Source organism: Esox lucius, chromosome 11 (assembly GCF_011004845.1).
Source record: "Esox lucius isolate fEsoLuc1 chromosome 11, fEsoLuc1.pri, whole genome shotgun sequence".
NCBI lineage: Eukaryota > Metazoa > Chordata > Actinopteri > Esociformes > Esocidae > Esox > Esox lucius.
This window is the reverse complement of record NC_047579.1, coordinates 45,857,194-45,878,314: the sequence shown is the minus strand read 5'-3', so window position 1 is coordinate 45,878,314 and position 21,121 is coordinate 45,857,194. Positions and strand designations below refer to the sequence as shown.

The following is a 21,121-nucleotide window of genomic DNA, read 5'->3' as shown; positions in this document are numbered from 1 at the left end:
TGGCAATTGCTCAATTCTTATGACACTGGTAAAGCTTATTACTGGCTAATACGCTGTTAACCATCCATAGTCGACATCCGCGATACCGCGGACAGTGCTCATTTGCATAAATATTTCGAAAAATAGATTCGCCATAATCGTCCTATTCCAATGGTATATTATTTGTAGCCACTTTCCTGAAGCGTTCCGTGTATAATTGGTGTTGTCCGTGTATAATATGGGTTGTATAGTTGTATAGTTTGGGTTGCTATGAAAACGTTTCACCAGGCAACGACATTGCCAATGCATCTTAGAAAGGCTAATTTGTAGACAAGGATAGATATTATAAGCGTGTACATCACTATATATGATGTTTTGAACCATAATACATCGTTTGTATTATATATAAGATATAAAAATTAATATTTAGTCAAAATAGTATGGGGATGTTCTTGAGTTTTTGGGAAGAAGTTGGTAATTTTTCTAAGTTTATAAAATATATAAGTCCAAACGTAACTAGCGATCTAGTGCTGCCATCTGCTGGCCGTTTTGTGTCATTACACCTAAAAACCTTTAGATAGGTTTTGGATCTTTCATTTTATAGTGTTTCATTTCTAGGTTGAAGAACCAAATTTTTTGGGGGTGCCTATATTTTTTACCTTCTATTATATAATTATTTCATTATTTTCAACCCAATTACAGTGTAATTTGATAGTAAAGGCATGAAAGTATGAGGAAATACCATTGACACAAAATCTCATAATGCTTTAAAAAAAAATCTTGATGCTGAATGGCAGAAATGTTTTCAGAATTTTTTTTTTTGCCTTTCAAACAGATGAGTTTTATAAATAGTGACCCAGAAGTCTGTTTTTATGTGTTTTTATTGTAGCCAGAGGGGTTGCTATTACCAGGATACATCATAATAGGTTGTATCAGTTACAGAAATGAATCTAAGACCCAAAATGTCCCAGTAGTGAAATCCGTCCGAAAGCCCCATAGGCTACCAAGGGTTAAAACAGCCAGTGGCAAACGCGATACATAGCTGCTATTTGTGGTGGAGGTAAACTTAGTAAGAAACGTTAGTCAGTTTAACTGTATCAATGTCATTCACGAATGGCCAATTAACTATTACAATGGCCAGTGGCAAAAGTGGATTTGTTCAAAATAGAGACAAGAGGCTGTACTGACAGCCAACAAATGTACAGCGCTGTGGTGTAGTGGTTTACGACACAGCCTTTCAAGTGGGTGACCCGGGTTTGAATCTTAAAGTGGCAACATTTTCTATTGCGGGCCGGCTGAACTAGGCTTGCCTGGTTTCTTGTTTTTAATCAATTTTGATCTCAACAGACCATATAATCTTCTTCCACTCAGTCTCAGAGTCTTCCAGATGCCACCTGGCAAACTTTAGCTTTGATGTGAGTTCTTTGTTTTGCCACTCCCATAAAGGCCAGTTTTGTAAGGTATATGTTTTATTTTTGCAGTATGCACAGTGTCTCCCACCTCAGCCATGGAAGACTAACACATTTAGAGTTGCCATAGGCCACTGGTGGTCTCGTTGGCTAGTGCACTTCTCATCCAATACGGTCTGTCCTAGATCAATTCACAGTGGTGCCATATTCTCCCCATTTTTCTATAATGAACTTTACTGTGATCCTTGGGATATTCAATGCTTGACATTGCTTTTATATCCCACCCCTGATTGATGCTTTTGTAGAACCTTATTCCGGATTTGCGTTGAATTCATATTATTTTACTAGATTAAATACATTTTAAGGTAAAACAAAACATTTGGAAAGATGTAAAGAGGAGAGCCTCTGTATCTCATACTTCTTTAAACTGTAGGAAATCCCTGCCATTTGACTACTACAAAATGGTAAAACAATGGCCCAGTACATGCTAAAACAAACCTTTGGGCAATAGAGACCACTATCTCTATGGGTACATACCACTTGGTCACTGTCGTAGAGCTCCAATACCACACTCGGGGGGTTTTGTGCAATTGTCTGTGGGTTTCCATAGATCTCAATGTCATTGAAGATGAGGGTCTGGTCCCAGGTGGGGTTCAGAGTGGCCTTGATGACCTCTGTGGTCTTACTCACATGGAGGAATGACACATGGGCATAGGGATCTGAACCAGCAGACCAGAGCACAGGCGTTGTATTTTTAAAACAGATTTAATCAGCTTGTAGTGCATTACAACTGCGTTGATGAATAGCTTATGCTTCGACCTGCAACTTCTCTGCTTAAATACACAATACACTAGTAAATGTTGTAGCCTGGAGAATGTGGACAATGTTCAATAACTAGTTAGAACATACGCGGTTAAAAAAAATGCTAAAACAAAAGGGACCCATTTGCCCTTTTATCATTTTTGAGTGATTTTCCTCACCTGAGAAGCTATCCTTGTCCATGGCGATGAGATGCCTGGCCTGATAGACATACACTCTCAGATGATACACATAACACCCTGATGAGAGAGTGATACTGATTGGATGTCGTCTGAAATCTTCTCAGACTTCCGAAGAGGAAGGGGCAGGCAGGATGGAATATGAGAAGTCAACATGCATTGGCTGCAGCCCGATTAAGGTCTAGGGACTTTCTATTGTCTTTCATCTCAAAATAATGACAATGAATGTCTATCCATAACAATATGCTGATGCTGTCCATCTTTTATTTAAATATATCTGCAAAAAACATAACTGAGTTAAACTATGGACAGTGATGAATGAACATGTTTTCATACACATCTATGTTAACAGGCTTATCTTAATCAGTGTATGCAATTAGCTGGCATGGGTCCGCATTACTCACGGTCAAAGTGACAGGAAACGGTCGGAGTGCTGGCACCAAAAAGCAGGGCTGCATCCTTCTTGCTGACCTGCTCATCAACATCTACACCCTATAGACAAAACACAGGGGGTGAGTTTACACATACCCCACACTTATGACCTTTTTACATTTTACCAACAGCTCTACTGCCTCTGTAAATGCAGCAAGAAAAGCAGAGAACATCTTAGAACAGGACTAGCAATGCCTTCATTAGACATTATGGGCAATTCCAGAGAGGAATAGACAGACTTTATAAAAGTTATATAGGATATGATGAACACCCATTCATATTTACATTCACTGATTACAGACTCATCATGACATCATATCAAGACAAAACCATTGCCAAAGAAAATATGCTAAACAGCACCCAAAAGAGATTTTAGATGACTGGACTGCTACAGAGGAACCTCTTCAGTTACACCATTCCAATCCTCTCTAATCTTCAAAAGGGAACAAGGATTAGGGCTGTTTATAGACAGTGCCCATTAAGACACTGCAACACAACAATGTTGATGAATAAGTAGGGCATGAGTCAGTTCTGGTCTTATCTGATGTTTTTGTGCCAACCAGGAAGGTTCCTTTGGAGGAGAATAATGAGAGGATATTGTAATCAAGATGTTAAAAGGCATTTGGAAATTCCATATTAATGCCGGGGCAAGGCTTCCCGAAGCCTTTGTTATGTCTCTCCATTACCCAGCAACACAGCTGCGAGACAACAACATTTGCTAAACGTTTAACCCTAACCCATGTAATGTACTTCGAGGTGGCGTAGTTTTAGTCTAACTTTCCACTTGGACTGTTTTTGAACATCTACTGTTACAAACCAGTGCCCCCTCCAGTTTGAAGATAGCTGATGATCCAATGCCATTGGACGGGGCCATCTTCCGTCTCCAACGCCGACGGCGGAAAGTGTCCGATGAGCGCGCCACCCTGTGGAACTTCCAGCCAATCAGGGACGAGTATTCCCAGCCCTCGCCTGAATCCCGCCTCTGGGCAATCAAAAAGGCAGTGGCATATGTGAGGAATAACACTTCGGCAATTTGATCAGACGCACACGAGAACGGTCGCTTCCACTCCGGCCCTTCACGCTAAATGTTTTCCACTATCTCCTAGAAACCCCTTTCCACCTTCCCACATTCCTCTTCCTCCTTCTCCATCCGCTTCTGTCACGCCTCCTCGTCCCCTCACCTCGGGTGCTGCTGCAGTGTTCGATATTTTCCTTCGTGGCCGTACGAGCCTCTTCCTGCGGTGGGTGTGGTACATTTTCTCTGTTGCTCCCCAGGACCTGGGCTTGTCATCGGGGGGAATGGTGATGCCATACTCCCAACCTGTCAAACAACAAGCACAACGGCAAATCGGCGTACAGTGTCAGTGTTACATTACGCACTGTACGCTCAGTACCATACAATTGTAGAAAAAAGCCCTGTCATTCCTTACCTTTCTCGTCCACGGCCCTGTTGCTGTCAAAGCTCCAGTCGTCCTCCCACTTCCAGCCTGCAGGGCACTCCATTTCCCCTGCACTCTGGCATGTCTGCCCATTCTACACAGTTACAGTCAGTCACATCCAACATTAAATAATGGCTCGGTAACAGCTTTTGACAACTACATCACATATGACACACAATGTCAAAATAATCCTGATATTCCTTGGTACAATTAATCTTAATCTTAAATTAATTACTATTATTCTTCTAAGTAAATATTAACTTTTTTTGGGGACAATTATTATAATGTATTCAGTCTTGGGTTGTAGTGGGAGGACCACATACTCAGTGTGTACTTAGATGTGATAGTTCTCCATTCAACAATTTGCTAACAAAGGTATTCCTACCACTATTTCTTAGATCATTGATTTGACCAAAAACAGAAATATTCCACCATGTCAAAGAAACAGACCTGTCAACATAAATCACATTTTACTGACACAGTTCCTACCCTTTTTTTGATGAGACACACAGGTATAAAACAATACAAGAATACGTCCACTTGAGCTCAGAAATCTGCTAGTGTTGAATGCAGATGTAGTTGCTAAGGCGCCAATTATAACATTTATGCTAATCTTAAATATAGCCAACTTCCTCTGAAAATGCCACACTGATTTTCAGCAATAGAGAGAAAATGTTATAGGCCCAGCACAGGGATCTTCTATGATAGAGGCTGAATGCTTCAGGATGCCAGAGGCCTCTGTCAAGGCCTTTTGCCTCCAGTATTTGGTATGTTAATATACATCTTATTTTATTATAAGATATATGTATATATTTACTGTAAGAGGATTGAGGAAACATTTTTATGTCTTCTCTTGTGACGAGTTTTGAGAGCCACACTCTTAGGATACATTCTAGCACCCCAAGTGAGTTCCTGGTGAGACTTTTTTAATACAACATAACTTGACTTGTGCAGAAACTGTGTGATGTGAAGGAAACATGGTTTGTTTTTAGGGCTGCAGCTAAACACTATTTTGATAATTGATGAATCTATCGAATGTATCGGGTAGAAAATAATACATCATTCCCAGAATTGTAATGCACTTAAATACATCAACGTATTTATTGTGGAGAAACATAGAACTGACTAAATTTGACACTAATGTAAGGGGTTCATTCATCAGTAACGTTGTGAATGCATAGCTAGCCGGAGCCGCGCAACTATATACACAAACTCAATGTGCTCAGGTATATCAACGTTAACTCAGCCTAAACTCCATGAATACAAAATAAAATATTGTGTATTATATTAACTTGCCGTGCTGAGCCCTCTTCATCTTTTGTCATTAAGGCTACGACGTGTTTTCTCTTTAAATGCTCATGCATTACAGTGCTGTCGTGCTATGAGAGTTCTGCTTTGGAACAAAATTCTTCCGTTGTATTCTTTAAGTGGTCCGAAACGTTTCTGGTTGCGTGCAACTTCCATTCGATGTAGCCCCTGCCATCTCAGCCACCGCAATCTTTGAAAATGTATTTCTTTGTGTAGACCCAAGTAATTCGATGGTGACATTTGTTGGCAACACTTTTTGTTATCGACGTTCTAGATTTTTATCGATTCGTTGCTGCAGCCCTATTTGTGTTGCATATGTATTCCCTCTTGTATATAAAGAGGGCCTGTGTGTGGGTGTGTTTGTGTGTATGGCATGTGTCCGTGCGTGTATGTGTGCTGTCTCACCACATCAGTAAAAGGTTCAGCAGCAGGCTTCCACTCCCCACCAGGGTAACGCGTTTCATTCTGGAATACCTCATCTGTGAATTCAGTGTGCCCCGCGTCTGCCTCTGTTAGGAGTCTGAATCACACAAACACATATCCTGTTTTCATGGCTTAACAGGATTCTCCTGAACCTCTAACCCTAAACCCAACTTTTACCCTAAAGATAATTCATTTTACCCTAAACCCAAACCTCTTTAAAAAAAAAAACTCAAAAAAAAAAACCCTCTGAACTGGAAACAGCCTTTTTCCTAGTAGGGAACAGCTAAAGTGTTGTCAATAGTTTGACCATTTTTATGGGGACTTTTGGTAGCCAGTTGTATTGTTAGACCTGAATCACACACACATACAGTTTACCTTTTACTATCCTTATGGAGACAAAACAATTTTACCATTCAAATGACCCTAACCTTACCATAAAAAAATCTAACCTATTTCTTAAACATGATTCTAACCTCAAGCGTACCTTTTAAAATAAATGTAAACCATGAACAGCATTTTTCCTCATAGGTGCCAAAAAATTGTCATGACAAGGTAAAATGTTCCTTGTTTTACTATCAGTGTGAGTATATCTTTCTCATAAGTAATTTAAAACAAAGACACACAAAAACACCACAGACCTTAACACTCCCACTAACTCATTGTAGTCTCAGCTGAAGATTACGATCCTGTTCATCATACTCTAGGGTTAACAAACCTGTGCGTGTGTGCATGTACACACATACACACACACGTGTGTGTTTAAGCCCGCCAAAAAGTTACACTCACCCTCTCTCAGGGTCGACAATCCAGTCACCCTCCCACTCCCACCCCTTGGGGGGCATGAAGCACTCCTTCTTAAGCTTCACCTTTCCGGTCACATCAGAGAACTTATGCCGGTACACCAGCCCTGTGGTGCCCCACTTCCCAAACACCTGAGCCTGGTTCTCATACTGATGGGAGAGGAGAAAGCATAATGCAGTAAGGGCTAGAAAGGTCAATTGAGAGTTAAAGCATTGGCCAAGTAAGTGAAAGTGTTTGAATACCCAAGCTGACAAGATGAAAAATCCATCATTGTGTCCTTGTGCAAGGCACTTAAGCCTAATTGAGTGGGTAACTGCATCTTGATAATATAACTTCAATGGAAGTGCAAGTGAAAAGAGACGTTGATTGGGCGAAAATATACATATAAAAAATAGAGAAGAAGACCCATTGAAATCAACATGCACCAAAAGGTACTCAATGTCACTGCATTTTGTTTATCAGCATAGTAAAAACAAGGTTATATACCCACTATACAACTATACAACAAAGAATTGGTGCAAGTCATATATGAATAATAATACCATTTCAGCGAACACGCTGAAAGTTCCTTCTGAAAAGCTGTTGAACTTCTTCTCATGGGCAGACAGCCCAAGCCACATGTTGACACGGAGCATGGCAGGGATCTTCAGACCTTTGTTTTTGTCCATGGGGTACTGGCCAAAACAAACAAACATAATAAAATGTTGTAAATGAGAGTATATGGGTATATCAATAAAGTGGCTAAACTGTGGAACCAGGGTAAAAAAAAAACTAAATACATTTTCTTGAGGGTTAACATTCTTGAGGGTTAAAACAATCATCAGATTTTCTTGAGGGTTAAAATGTAGTTACAGTAATATAAGTCTTAACATCAAAACATTGTGTTAATCCAAGTCCAACCAGTAGAGTTAAGCCGGACAGTTAACCTGACAGATTAACAGTGGACATTAAACTAGACTACTAATCTATCAGAGCAACAGTGAACACCTAATCTGGCTCAGATCACCACTGGACACCTAGTCTCACTGTCAGGCCTTTCAGCCTGAATGTCAAAGTAACACTGGACATGTCTGACTGTCAGATGAACATTGGACACCTAGCCTGCATAGACAAGTAATTAGTTTGGCTCGGTTCATAGGTACACATTTGGATTCATATTTCAAAAGACATGAGAGCAGCACACTGGTTGATGATGGTCAAGGAGATGTAACTAATGATAGCTGTAGCTATGTGTGGATTTGTGGTAGAGGCAACATAATGTACTGCATTGCGCCGACCAAAAGTCACAAAAATGTTTGCAATACCTGAATGGCTAGGGAACTTAAATGCATTTTGTTCAGTGTACTACTACAATCAGTTTTCATGTTTCTGTTCTCCACTGTAATACCTGCATGAAGATGGTCTGGGTCCTGCCACAGTATCTCCCACAGGCCTGTTCACTGTAGGTGGAGTATAGGATCTGATTGGCTGGGATGCGAGCATATGCCACCCTCTTCTCTCCACGCAGCATCCAGATCACCACATCAGGTATACTATTCTGGGACTAAGGACACAGCCAAAGACAGTTAACAAAGATACATAATTAAGAGGAGATGAAAAGAGATAACTGGAGGGGAGAACAAGCAAGAAAGAGAGAGGGTCGGTTTGACATTGACACAGTAGTAGAAGAGAGAGAATTCAATCCCTGCAGTATTCTGGTATGTGTGTTCATCACAAAGGTGGCTTTAGCTGGTGAACCCTGAATGTAATAACAATGTCAATTGTCGTTTTGCTCCTGACCTCATCTGCAAGCTGTTTCAATCTCTCCAGCCAGTCCTCAATATCTGTAAGCGTGGATTTAACGTTGGTGGCCTCCTCTTTCATCTGTTTGGCCATCTCTCTGATGCTGGCCACTGCTGAGTCACGCATCTTCTTAATCTGGAGGTCCAGCGAGGTCAGGTTTGGCTTGCCGTCAAGCTCTGGTATCTGAAAGCTATCAGAAGCTAATTTGAAGCTGTCAGAGAAGCTAGACTATAGTTATTACTTTTAAAAATTGAAATCTTGAAAACGCCAAATACAGGAACGTTCTTAGAAAACGTTCAGAGTAAACTAGAGTAAGGTTTTCAGAACTTCTGAAATGATCACAGCATATAATATCATGAGATAGAAAGAGGGAGCTAGCTTGTAAATTGAAATATGCTAAAGAACCTAAAAAGAAACAATCATAAGCTGAGATAGAATCAATGAATGTTTTACTTGCTCAGGTCCTCAATAACTTGGTTGATGAGTTTGAGCCAGATCTCAGCTAAGCGTGCATCTGAGGCTTTGGCAAGGATGGCTGTTCTCAAGGACGTGAGGTTGGACTCCTGACAGAAATTAAAACAGACGGAAATAACAAAGTTGCCACAATAAGCTTTGTCCCATGATTGACTGAAAGATTGACTTTTTTTTTTATGATTTCTCACCAGTCTGTATGCAATGTAGAGAATGATGTTGACTGGATCCAGTCGGTGGCTGATGTCTTCCCAGAAAGATGTGAGAATGACAACAGGTTTGGTATCCGCCCAGGGCAGGTAGTAGTAGTGGTTACCTATGGCAGAAACAGAAAAAAGTTATCTACGTTTCAAGCTACTGAGGGGTATTGTTTAACATATAACGGGACAGTTCAGTCCAGTAATGGTATTGTATAGTTTTGATTACCGTCAAACACAGCACAGCTGTACTGGGTTGTAGACGATAATGGCTTGCAGGTAGAGTCCAGCTTGTTTCCATAGTTACCGATGCTAACCTCAAACTGGATTGGCTCACCGGGTTCCTGGAGCATGCATGAGCTATGGAACACAGCACAAAGCGAGAACTTCCTCCTTCGCTGGTATTTCTGAAATAATAAACCCAGAGAAGTCAGAGTAGCTTTATTTCAATGTCACTATTGTTTTGTCTTTGGTATAAAAAAAATCTTTTTTTGGAAGCACTGGTCCACACATAGAAATCTGAACGGTGGGTCCTGAACGGAGGATATATTCAACTCTATATCCATCTGTTTCAGAGCAGTTTTACAGTCAATTTTAATTGCAGACAGTCATTTCTGGAAATAATATAAATTGTGTAAAAACCTCCTTTTTAGTTTATTGCTGCCCAATTTTAAAATGGAATCGCTGTTTCATTCTTAAATAGACTGCTTTCAATTTGAAATGACAATAACCCTGTCTCAGACAGATTTCTATTAATTCTTGAAGCAACAAAATCCCAGCTATGAAAGAATCTCTCTGTTTACCTGGGCCACCAGGATGTCGTCACTGGAGATGTCGTCTACTTTCCTGTCAGCTTTGCCCTCCAGCTGAGTGGAGAGCTCGATGAGGACTCTGCCCCTGTAGGCCACCCCTTCACCCTGATAAAAGGATTTGTAAAACATCCAGGGCCGATTTCACAGACAATGCTTAAGCAAAGTTCTAGATTAGGCTTAACCTGAGTCAGGAAAACCGTCCCTTAAATATTTTTCACCTTGTGATAGAGAGACGGTATCTCCCTCTGGTAGTCCATTGGATTTGCTAATAACGATTTATGCCGTCACACTGATTTATTGTGGTTTCTATTGAAACTCAGACATAAATTACTAAGATGCTAACAACTATTATGTTTATACTGGTTTTGTGGTTCCAGTTGCTGGTGCAGCAAGGATGTTTTTCTTTTACTGCAGTGACACTGTTGTTACTTTCCTTATTTCTAAGCTACCAGTTACATTTTATTGTATACCAGTTACAAAAGAGAAAACCGGATGGTATCTTTTGAGGAATTGGATTGAGCAGCCCTAAACTAAGACACTACTGCTATGCTATAATAATTGGTTAAAACCGCTAGTCTAATATGGCAAGCTGCTTCCTGTTCTCATAGGACACGGTGGTAAAATAAGCCACATTGCTGAGGGAGGTATAATTATGATATCCATTAACAAAATTATGACATTTTAATTCACATTTATCTCATGCCAATCGTTTATTTTGTCAACTTGGCTACCACAGGTTAATTGGAATACCATCCAACGGCTTGGTTTAAGGTTTAATATCAAAGTGGATATGTGCTAATACATTTTTGCATGACACTTCATTGACTACACTATCAAAGCTAAAATCAATTCAAAATGTTTTTTTTTTTATGTATATGACCAAATTACAAGTTCTTATACAGTCATGTATTTGCATATGCGCGTGTCAGTGTACAACTGCCTCTCTTGACTTGCAAACCTTTAAAAGGTCTCAATTTGGAATAGATTTGCTAATTTACAATAATGTAGAACAATGGTGTAATTGGGAATAACTTGTCATTTCATTATCACTTCTTGGTCACTTGTTTTTTTCAAGTGTTAAGCTAGGCTAACATGAAAATGTATTTAACTGGAGGGAGGACCATATTTTTTTTTTTTAGAAAGATCAAACTTTCTGTAAAGTAAATAAGTATTTCACCCTTCGTGAGTAAATATGTCACCCATTGTTAACAAAGGTGACAAATACGTGCCAAAAGAATACATACTTACAAAATTCATGCTGCGCCACAGGTTTGCTCTATATTTGAATCTAAATTACAATTCATCTGGATCCTCTCAGACATCCTGGAGAACCTCTACCAACTGAGGATCCTCTGAGGTTCTAGGCAGACTATCAAGGACGCAACAGGAATTAATTTCTTATTGTCTCATTTTGGGAAAGGAATACATTTTACCATTTTTAGAACAAGAAAGATCTTACTTTGTCATAGTTAAATCCATTTTGACACATTATAATGATTCTACTCTTAACTAGCATTGAAAATGTTAATAATTTATTCTCTAATTAAACAAATCAATCATTTGGCTAAGGGGTTATGCTTCAGAGGGGCAGGGGCAAACACACACAAGATAAACAGAATAAAGTTATTAACAAGTTCCCATGCCATGAAGTAACAGTTCCATTCTGGAACACATTTGTTGCTTGAACAGTTTAAAACAAAATTATACTAGGGTATGGTAGTATCTTGTAATTTTGTGCTTGTCTGAAGATAGATTTGTTATGGAAAAACTAAGCTCTGGGCATGTAGTCAGAAGTAGGAGCCATTTCTATTCATGTCCTCGTTTTCCTCTGTATTGGCAATTACTTGACAGATCAGGCTGTCTTTGCCCACCCTCTTATTAAAATCACTAGAAATCATTAGTTGGTAATTTGGGGTAGTGGACTGGATGATGTTATCTTGCTCTGAATAGAATTGCTCTTTAACTTTCTCGGGGCTTGTTAAAGTAGTTGATTTGGTAGTGTATGTGATTATTGTGGCATGCTTGGTCTTGTAGAGAGGAATGCAGATTTTGCTGGATATTGACAGAGGGTAAGTCTTGCAGAAAGGTAGGTTCTGTATATACTCTCTCCTTATTGTGTGGTTTGGTTTAAGGTAAGGGTTACCACTACACTACTGCACTAGACACAGGGCCACAAAAGCACAGAACTCCACAAAATGCTCCAATCATCACACAGCAACTAGAGAAATTCCAGAAATCTATTTCTAACATAATAAATATGTTGCCGTTAAGAAAGCTGTTATACATGCAATATTTAAAACTCATAAAAAAGCAGTAACAAAACCTCCTGCTGTCGCTGAAGCACTGGTACTTAACCACAGGGACGGTGTTACCTTGCCGTAGTTGAGTTCCTCGTATTGGTCTGGGAGGTCAGTGTACTCCCTGGGACTGCCGTAAAGGTTCAGGTAGCAAGGCCCGAACACTGGGAGGAACCCCACCTCTGCCTCCCGGCTCACTGACGTACAAAAAGCAGTATCTTTTAATGGGAAGGTTTGGTGTAGTAATTTTGAATTAAAGCCAGGTACAATGCCATGTACATTGTAGTTAGCCTGGTGAACAGCAATAATGTGTGAGGTTCTGTTCTGTTCGGTTTTGGTATGTGAATGAAGCCTGTTTAAGGATTTATTTAAGAATGAAGGCACCAGGGGATGCAGTATATGGCCAATACCACGACAAAGAGCTGTTCATAAGCACGACACAATGTGGAGTGCCTGCAATAACCTACAAACCCCCGAGATGCCTTATTGCTGTAACCAACACCTAAAAGATATGTCGTACATGTGGTAAACGGTCTCATTTACCATGGCTATCAGCCAATCAGAATTCAGGATTCGAACCATCCAGTTTATAATGGTTGTCAACAGTATACTTGTTCTGTAGTAATTTCAACTGCTGTGCCTGTGTGACAAAAGTTATCGGAATTCCTCATACAATGATGGTTCTTTACCTTCAGATGCCAAGGTGGTGCTATTTTCTGCAGGGATATCTGTTTGAGAGAGAAGGTAATGTCAAAGTGAATAACAAATAGCCCAATGTTGGTCCAAATATATCAGGAGAAAAATTTGAGCAACATAGCCTGCAATATATACAAAGCAAATAGGTTTCAAACACTGTTTATTCCTACGAATCCACTATGTGAAAAGTGTTCTACACTGAACCAACAAGGTTTCTGCCTGGAACCTGAAACCTTTCAAAGGGGACAGCTAAATAACCTTTTCAGGTTCAAGTTAGCATGTTTTTACCTACGTGTGTACAAGCCTTTTAAGGTAATTACCTGAATTTGAGCAAAACAACACCTTGTAGAATCTGTTGCATTAGAAGGTAGGCCAATATACATTTTAAAACAATTATTTTCTATTAGGCCCACTACGTTCCTGCAGGCAAGTACATGCACACACAATAGGTTACTGTACCAGGAATGAAAATGTAATTAACTTTAACCCCTGTATAAAATGCATTCAATCTCACCACCAGTTGAGGATATTTTGGTCAGATTTAGAAAGGTTGTTCCTATTGCATCATTCCTGCTCAGACGATCCCTGTGTGAACAGTTCAGCACATCATTCATATATGTACTGATACAGTATATCTACTGAATGTTCATATACGATCCATTTCTTAAACATATGCCATCATTTTCTCTAGTGGCAGAATTTGAGGTGGAGATGTTCATCAATATTGTGTAAAACATCGCACCATTATAACAATCTACACATGTATTATATTTGTCATCCAGGGAGGACAACCATAGTCTTACCAGTCAAAGACAGTCAACTTGATGCGTTCACACATGGATGGGAACTAAAGACGGAAATAAGAGGATGTTGTGTGCTTTCAGTGATTCTACCATCCACCAAAATTCTTACGCTGTGATTTACTACTAAAAGAACTAGCTCATACTGTACCTTGACCTGAAGGTTGATCAGCTGATTCCACTCAGGATTTGCGTTTTTCTCAATGATTTTGGTGCACAGCTGGTAACAAAACGATCAATTCATCATTAAACAAAATCAAACCAATTATCTGAATATTGCCTGTTGTCTGAGTGGTTTCCTTTGTAATGAATTCAGAGTTGTTTTCAGAGTCTTAGCTGTACCTTCTTGCCAGCAAAGCTGACCTCCAGAAAGGGATCCACTAGGTTTTTCTTATCGCCTTCGAATCCCAATACATGTTTTACAGTCTGCACAACCGCATTATCCACTGTAGTATGAAAAGACCAGTTATTCATGTCAGAAAAGTGGCCCCTAACTAGATTTAGGACAGAAGAGAAAGAAGTAAAAACATACTCTGAGGCATGTCCTCGGCACGGTACACCTTCAAATTGAGAGTAACCAGTCTGAGCGTTACCCCAGCTGGCACCAATAGATTACTTTCTATGTCATCCTGTTCTTCATTCCGATCTCTCTTCTCAGTCTGAGAGGAGGAGAGAGCCTTGATGAGACAAGGTATGTAGCTGTGTAACAGATTGATCCAGTGTACACACAATAACATCATGGAGGATGCTTAGACATGTGGGGGAATGAGGTGACCCAACACAGCGACACAGCAATCATACCAGTGGCTCGTCTCCTGTGCCTGCGATGATCACGGTGACCTTTAGGTAACCTTTGGCCACTTGAGAGTCATCGGGGTCACTCAGAAGAACCCACTTCCTCATGATGGCATGGGCTGTTAACCATATGAATACAACCCACACAGACAAAAGCACACATAAATAATGTACTTGAAGGAAGTTGAAGATCAAGAAAATACTTTGTTTCTTTTATTGCTCTTTTGTTGAATGGAACTTACCGGGTTCGTCGTAGATGTAACCGACATCAAACTGTTACAATCAGAGTAAAGTATTTGGTTATGGATAAAACATTTTTTTTCAAGATGTTCTTCCAACATTACATCAATGTCATCAATCAACATATTGACATTTTATGTCAATGTAACTGATGGTTGTAAGTGCGAAAAGTGTAAATGCAATATCATTTTAAAATCTTATGGACTATTTTACTATTACTTCAAGAAATTCATGTTTGTTGCCAGTTCAACATTATCTCAACCAAATGTAGGCTAATAATTGTTAGGACAAGAAATCACAATAGATTGGATGGTGATATAGGCTAATGCTCTGCATTCAATTAAAGCAGAAGCACTTATTGTACTAAAACTAAAAAGATATGATAAAGTCCAGTATGATACAGTCCAGTTTGGCTCAGTCCAATATGATACAGTCCAGCATGATTCAGTCCAGTATGATTCAGTCCAGTATGATTCAGTCAAATAAGATACGCTCCAGTGTGATTCAGTCCATTATGATTCAGTCCAGTATGATACAGTCCAGTACAGTCAGGCACTAGGGCTCAGGACACTGTTTGGACAGCGGAATTATTCATTTGCATCAACAGCTGTTTAATATTTCAGTCCGTCTGTTTAATATTTCGATGAGCATAACTAGTCGTGTTCATCTCACAGTCTACAAAGCAATATGATGTAGATTGTAGGCTACAAAATTATCATCATTATAGGCCTATGTAATCAATAACATCAATTTGATTCTATTTAATTATAGAATTATACCAATAATAATGTTTTACTGTGTTGTGCCTTGTCAACATGAAAGGTTCCTGTACCCTTAAGAACTGTTATCTGTGTACTTTCACCCAGTGTAAATAAATTTCACCTTGAACGCCCCGATTAAACTATCAGCTCGGAGGCAGTACGAGTCAAACACCTGCATGGAGAGAAAGAGAGAGAGAGCAAATTAGGAAAGAAAGTGGGAGAGGATTAGTAATGCAGAGAAAAAAGCCAGCCAGCTGCATCATAGTTTAACCACAGTTAAGGAGATGTAACATTGTTCATGTCACTTATTCTATTAACTATACTTTGGATAACCTCTGGTCAGACACGCCATATAGATACAATAGATATTTTAGTTTTTGGGGAGACAGGATGACAGAAGTGTCATCCACGCAATGACTGTTGTGTTTACAGATCCTTTGACAACCTAAAGATGTTTAACCCTCCTCACGTTGTTGATTAGACCTGTGACTTGACCCACACCATGCACTGACACACACTGGTACAAAGAGTTTGCGTGCCCATTCTCTCCTTCACAATTTGTTGCTGGTTTTGTTAACATTGTGCACATATTTGACACTTTAATCAGGATCTAGTCACCAAAGTCCTCTCCAATGGCTGTGGTTCAGCATCCACTAGAACTTGCAGAACCCCTAGCTTGTCATGTACTATCATGCTGTGGTAACCAATGACCCTCTGCCCCAGTACAATGTTCTCTGTCCGGCTGATGTTGCCATTCATATCTTGGATTGGACATGTCTTCTACCTCAGTGCGGTTGATTACTTTTGCTGTGACTGGCTGCCTCACTGCTGGGAACTGGGTGTCCATTGCTGTAGTTTTCCCCTCAGACTTCCCCATCTCAGAGCTCCTAAGCTCTTCGCCTCCTGTACTTTTATTTGCCTCCTTTGCCTCTATTCTATATCTTCCAGGAGGCTGTATATCTTATTCACCTACAGTGGGCTTGTGGTTGTCTGGCTTGTTAAGATCACTGGTATGTCTTGATTATAACTAGCATTCCCAGTCCTGGTGAAGAGTAGTGTATAAGAAGAGGCAGGCTCTCCCATGTACAGTACACTGGTGTCTATTTGCATCTCTCTTTTCCGTGGATGCCACAGGTAAACTGATGCAAATCAAAAATGAAGCCAAAGGTAGACTATTCTCTTACAATACCAAAACAGCTGCATACATAAAAAAAAGAAAAAAAGTCCTTGGCTCTGGAAAAGAGATTGTCCAAGAAGAAGTAAAAAGATATAGACTGGTTTTTGAAATCCAAGCAACTAGTTAGTTGGGGAATAGGTTTTGAAGAGTAGTAGAATACACAAAGTAATTTAATGTTGAACAACCTAATAATTACAAGAGTAAGTCAGCAAGGCTGACAGTAGCCTCAGCCTACACCCAATGGGTGGGCCCTGCTAGAATGCTCAACACAACATTAAACAACTATCCTGCCAAAAGGCCACCCATCAGTCCAGATGCCTGACTAGGGTCTGACCTCCACATCTACCTTGCATTCCAAAACTCCATCCAACTACTACCCCCAAAAACATGGCCATAAGATGGTAAGAAGCTGAGCCTGTGAACGCATTGTATAAGATAAACAGACCCCATCCTGTCTGAGAGGGAGTGTTTACAAGTGCAGCCAACTAGGCCTGTACTTACCCAAATGTTGATATACTCATCTAAAAGCTCTGAAGGCAGCATGTTGACATTGAAGACGAAAATCTGCGGAGAGTTTATAAAAATGTTTCATTGTAATGTCAGTGTATGCACATAGCAGAGAGGTTGTCATAAACATTAATTCCTAGTTCTCTATACCATAATTCCTAGGTTTTTATACTCTTGGTTTTCAGAAAGTGTACAGATATACTGCAGAAATCGTAATGAAATGTACAAGGACAAATGCATGTGAGTGGTCAAGGTTTTAACTAAGGATCACTGTTGCAGAGAGAGAAGATTAGAAGGAAACTCACTGAAGCAGGAAATGGAACAGGGCATAGAGAAAGTGATGCAGCAGGATGAGAGAATTGGAAGTCTATAGACAATCAAAAATGCCAATCAACTGAGGAAACAGGCAGATTAGAGGAAGTCAATTCCAAATACAAAATGAACACTGGAACAAAGACAATCTTTTGTGAATGTAGAGGAGTACATTTCACGTATAAACAGACCGCGGTTGATACAACTGAGTAACTGGGTCAGCGGGGCTCTGTTCATCTACTACACAGATACTGATTTGACCTGAGGAATTACATTTCATCTGTTCTTTTAAGATGCAATCACGCGGCTCCTCTGTCTCGAAGAGGTAAATTACATTGGGCATTTAGTGCACTGGGAAAAGGAGCGTGGCTCCCTGGAAGGTGGGGTTGACTCTCATCCCCAGGATCCTATTAAACCATGGGAAGAACTTTTAGACAGCAAGCAGCCTGGAGAATTTGATTGCGACGGTGGCTTCCTGCGTATATGCTGTATTACTAATGGTCCAATTTGGGTATTCATCATTTTCGTCTTTATTTGTGGTAATGTCCACTATATGATTATAAGGAAATATGAAATTTATGGTGGTTGGTTTTGATTTTGGAGTGTAAAGACACTTTAAAGTAAAAGATCAACAGATTACCTCGTCAAAGAAAGGATTGTTTCCTCGTCGGATCCTGGTTCTGTGGGTGTGTCCGCACAGATTCACCTTAACGACCGGTTTGATGTTGTTGCCCGGCAACTGTCGGCCCTCAATAACTCTAATACGAATCTGGTCAACGACAACAAAAGTGTGACATAGTTCAACAACACATTATCCTTCATCTTTGCGGTTTCAGATCAGTGAGGCGACAGACAAGGAGAGTTTACACATTTAACATGCACTTCAGGTGTTAGCTGTATATCCTACCTGAAAGTCCTGAGGCTTGTTGGCCAGGGCCCGGTGTTTCTTGCGGTTCACCCGGACAGGCGTTTGGCCAGGTGTGGGTAGACCTCCAGGAGTCCCCATCTGACCCTTTGGGAAAACTTCTTCCTCACCATTCCCCCCCTCCTCAACGCCATCTGGAAGGACAGGACACACGTGCACGAAGGCCAAGCACACACATACGCATGTACACAGGAACACACAAGCACAACCACGAACACACAATCATTTGTAAATACAGGATGATACACTATTCCCCACTGACAGCTAGTAAAAACATTAATCTCACCAGACAACTTGTGTTTTTTTTAATCATCTTCAAATTGCATACTAGTGGCTCTCAAAAACATTCACCCATCTTGGACTCTTACACATTGTATTGTGTAATAATTCGAATGAATAGGATTCTTGAAATAAGGGCTTGTATACTTTTGAGAGCCACTGTAATGATAATAAACAGCATGCAGACAATCACTGGTAGAAAACCACCACACTACCTATTCATTAGGGATTCATTGTATTCATTTAAGAACAAATGGAGGGAATATATGTGTCCACGTAAAAAAAAATGCCTGTATTTATTTTCTTTCAAAAGTTTTCCTTTCATTGTTCTAATGAACGCAACCCTGGTTACTATATCGATTTGTAACTGAGTAAAACGATCCTTGTGACATTAGTGAGGATTTGCTTAACACTCAAAAACATATGCTTGACCAAAAGAGAGATTATGTTAAACTGACCTGTGTCCCCATACAATTGGTTTCCATGAGTTTGGTCATTGAGGTTAGGAGTGGTGTTAGTTGGCGGCTCATAACCTATCATCAAATCAATGGTAGCCTATAAAAGATGGGGTTAAAGGTCAAAATGCTATTTGAAGAAAATTTGTCATACTTGCAAATACTATTTGTCACACTTGGTAAAAAACAATATTACCCACATGGAAAACGCATGCAAATCATATACATACATATGTAGACGTTTTCTCAACGTAAACAGCTCCGGAAAAAATTAAGAGACCACTGCACCTTTCTCTTTCCTTTACAAAAAAGGAAAGGAAAGAGACCACTACAATTTGAAGTGGTCTCTTAATTTTAACCCTTCTGTTCCAAACTCAAAACCTTCCTTTTTTACCTTTTTGGATAGGAAAGAAAAAGTAGCGGTCTCTTAATTTTTTACAGAGCTGTATGTTACCAATTCTCCAAGGGTATGCAAACTTTTGAGCACAACTGTATGCAGTACAGTAAGCATTTCTCATGAACACATCATGGAATTAACCTTAAAGACATTATTTTCTAGAGAAAAAAGAGACTCATTATGCATACATTTTATCACGGTATCATGAATGCTTTTCATCTCTGTAAAAGTACTTCAAATAAATGACTAGATAACATAAACACAGTAAACAATACAAATATGGAAATATATCAGCTAGATGTAAATGCTAAGTGCATATTACCAACTATAATTTTGGCATTTATGTAAATATATTTACAAGTATTTAAGACATTAAAACATACATTTCAAAATGTCCAAAATCGAGTATGTAAATAAATGTATGACATATATGGCCATGCAATAGTAATATATATAATACCTATATTAGTTTTTATTAAGAAATATAGGCATGCATTCAAAATAAATGTTTTCAAAAGAGATGTCAATATACAGTGAGGAGAACAAGTATTTGATACACTGCCGATTTTGCAGGTTTTCCCACTTATAAAGCATGTAGAAGTCTGTCATTTTTATCATAGGTGCTCTTCAACTGTGAGTGATGGAATCTAAAACAAAAATCCAGAAAATCACATTAGATTTTTAAGTAATTAATTTGCATTTTATTGCATGACAAGTATTTGATACATCAGAAAAGCAGAACTTAATATCTGGTACAGAAACCTTTGTTTGCAATTACAGAGATCATACGTTTCCTGTAGTTCTTGACCAGGTTTGCACACACTGCAGCAGGGATTTTGGCCCACTCCTCCATACAGACCTTCTCCAGATCCTTCAGGTTTTGGGGCTGTCGCTGGGCAATACGGACTTGCAGCTCCCTCCCTCCCCCTAAATACGGTGCAGTCGTCCTGTCCCCTTTGCAGAAAAGCATCCCCAAAGAATGATGTTTCCACCTCCATGCTTCACGGTTGGGACTGTGTTCTTGGGGTTGTACTCATCCTTCTTCTTCCTCCAAACACGGCGAGTGGAATTTAGACCAAAAAGCTCTATTTTTGTCTCCTCACACCACATGACCTTCTCCCATTCCTCCTCTGGATCATCCAGATGGTCATTGGCAAACTTCAGACGGGCCTGGACATGCGCTGGCTTGAGCAGGGGGACCTTGCGTGCACTGCAGGATTTTAACCCATGACGGCATGGTGTGTTACTAATGGTTTTCTTTGAGACTGTGGTCCCAGCACTCTTCAGGTCAATGACCAGGTCCTGCCGTGTAGTTCTGGGTTGATCCCTCACCTTCCTCATGATCATTGATGCCCCACGAGGTGAGATCTTGCATGGAGCCCCTGACCGAGGGAGATTGACCGTCATCTTGAACTCTTTCCATTTTCTA

General features: G+C 39.9%; 1 protein-coding gene across 3 annotated transcripts in view; it reads right to left on the bottom strand.

The window, feature by feature from the left end:
* The window catches only part of LOC105013392 (myoferlin), a 59,694-nt gene that overhangs the window by 24,264 nt on the left and 14,309 nt on the right, over positions 1–21,121 (bottom strand). For all 3 annotated transcript variants that reach the window (XM_029123319.2, XM_029123320.2, XM_029123321.2), the window contains exons 5-33: positions 19,299–19,395; positions 18,544–18,695; positions 18,277–18,405; positions 17,319–17,381; positions 15,762–15,812; positions 14,882–14,912; positions 14,646–14,758; positions 14,377–14,503; positions 14,187–14,290; positions 13,996–14,064; positions 13,848–13,891; positions 13,559–13,629; positions 13,038–13,076; positions 12,424–12,545; positions 10,043–10,156; positions 9,469–9,646; positions 9,234–9,358; positions 9,025–9,134; positions 8,569–8,761; positions 8,177–8,332; positions 7,332–7,463; positions 6,775–6,938; positions 5,971–6,085; positions 4,249–4,351; positions 4,000–4,139; positions 3,636–3,800; positions 2,791–2,878; positions 2,369–2,446; positions 1,926–2,107 (exon numbers count right to left, since the gene is read on the bottom strand). In XM_029123319.2, coding sequence (XP_028979152.2) covers positions 1,926–2,107; positions 2,369–2,446; positions 2,791–2,878; positions 3,636–3,800; positions 4,000–4,139; positions 4,249–4,351; positions 5,971–6,085; positions 6,775–6,938; positions 7,332–7,463; positions 8,177–8,332; positions 8,569–8,761; positions 9,025–9,134; positions 9,234–9,358; positions 9,469–9,646; positions 10,043–10,156; positions 12,424–12,545; positions 13,038–13,076; positions 13,559–13,629; positions 13,848–13,891; positions 13,996–14,064; positions 14,187–14,290; positions 14,377–14,503; positions 14,646–14,758; positions 14,882–14,912; positions 15,762–15,812; positions 17,319–17,381; positions 18,277–18,405; positions 18,544–18,695; positions 19,299–19,395 — 3,255 coding nt within the window. The remainder of the gene's footprint in view (positions 1–1,925; positions 2,108–2,368; positions 2,447–2,790; positions 2,879–3,635; positions 3,801–3,999; positions 4,140–4,248; positions 4,352–5,970; positions 6,086–6,774; positions 6,939–7,331; positions 7,464–8,176; positions 8,333–8,568; positions 8,762–9,024; positions 9,135–9,233; positions 9,359–9,468; positions 9,647–10,042; positions 10,157–12,423; positions 12,546–13,037; positions 13,077–13,558; positions 13,630–13,847; positions 13,892–13,995; positions 14,065–14,186; positions 14,291–14,376; positions 14,504–14,645; positions 14,759–14,881; positions 14,913–15,761; positions 15,813–17,318; positions 17,382–18,276; positions 18,406–18,543; positions 18,696–19,298; positions 19,396–21,121) is intronic.